Genomic DNA, 1,423 nt, shown 5'->3' on the forward strand with positions numbered 1-1,423 from the left:
CCCCCTCCTGTAGCTCCGCCCCCCCCTCCCCCCCACCCTCAGCTCACGGTCCTTCTGTTTTCAGCCTGCTGTACACCAAGGTGAAGCTGGAGTCCATGTGCCGAGGACCAGAGGAGGCGCTGCTGAGCTGCAAACACATGCTGCAGATCTGGAAGAGCTTCTACAACCTGACCAACCCCAGGTACACACACACACACACACACACACACACACACACCATGTAACATTTAGGGGGCGCTGTTTTCATGCATCATAAAACGAGAGAGAGGAGACGACAGTGTCATCATGAAGTCTGGAAGAACCCCCCCTCTGACCCCCCTCTGACCTCCCTCTGACCCCCCCTGACCTCCCTCTGACCCCCCTCTGACCCCCATCTGACCCCCCTCTGACCCCCCTCTGACCCCCCTCTGACCCCCATCTGACCCCCCTCTGACCCCCCTCTGACCTCCCTCTGACCCCCCCTGACCTCCCTCTGACCCCCCCTGACCTCCCTCTGACCCCCCTCTGACCCCCCTCTGACCCCCCTCTGACCTCCCTCTGACCCCCCTCTGACCTCCCTCTGACCCCCCCTGACCTCCCTCTGACCCCCCCTGACCTCCCTCTGACCCCCCCTGACCTCCCTCTGACCCCCCCTGACCTCCCTCTGACCCCCCTCTGACCCCCCTCTGACCTCCCTCTGACCCCCCTCTGACCCCCCTCTGACCCCCATCTGACCCCCCTCTGACCCCCCTCTGACCCCCATCTGACCCCCCTCTGACCCCCATCTGACCCCCCTCTGACCCCCCTCTGACCCCCATCTGACCCCCCCTGACCTCCCTCTGACCCCCCTCTGACCCCCATCTGACCCCCCTCTGACCCCCATCTGACCCCCCTCTGACCCCCCTCTGACCCCCCCAGCTGTGAAGGTGGAGCCTCACAGAAGTCAGAATGTTCTTAGAAACTAACTGAACACTGCTCCACCGCTCCACCGCTACACCGCTCCACTGCTCCACCGCTGCGTTAGCCTTCATGACCTGCAGGGTCACAGGTCAGTGGTGGGTTCTCGACCACGGCAGCTGTGTCTGACCTCTGACCTCCACCTGTGTTTCTGCAGTGACTCTGGTCGAGGCAGCAGTCTGTTGGACCGAGCCGTCGCTGACCGACGGCAGCTCAACGCCATGACCCTGCCTGACTTCAGTGACCCCGAGACTGGTACACACACACACACACACACACACACACACACACACACACACACTGACTTGACAGTAATACTTTAAAGTACTACAGTATAGAGAGTACTCTGATCTGTGTGAGGTAGTTCATTGACTTAGTTAGAGTTAGTTGCAGCTGTTCATCCATGGTTGGTTTGTCGGACGGCTGTGACCGTCCAGTGTCTGGAACTGTTCTCTGGAACTGTTCTCTGGAGGAACTGTTCTCTGGA

General features: G+C 60.7%; 1 protein-coding gene across 1 annotated transcript in view; it reads left to right on the forward strand.

Moving 5' to 3' along the window:
- Nucleotides 1-1,423, forward strand: part of ttc7b (tetratricopeptide repeat domain 7B) — a 22,435-nt gene that overhangs the window by 12,977 nt on the left and 8,035 nt on the right. Inside the window, exons 14-15 of the mRNA XM_025058512.1 lie at nucleotides 14-181; nucleotides 1,094-1,191. Coding sequence (XP_024914280.1) covers nucleotides 14-181; nucleotides 1,094-1,191 — 266 coding nt within the window. The remainder of the gene's footprint in view (nucleotides 1-13; nucleotides 182-1,093; nucleotides 1,192-1,423) is intronic.

This window comes from Cynoglossus semilaevis, chromosome 1, assembly GCF_000523025.1.
Source record: "Cynoglossus semilaevis isolate Cse_v1.0 chromosome 1, Cse_v1.0, whole genome shotgun sequence".
NCBI classification, from domain to species: domain Eukaryota; kingdom Metazoa; phylum Chordata; class Actinopteri; order Pleuronectiformes; family Cynoglossidae; genus Cynoglossus; species Cynoglossus semilaevis.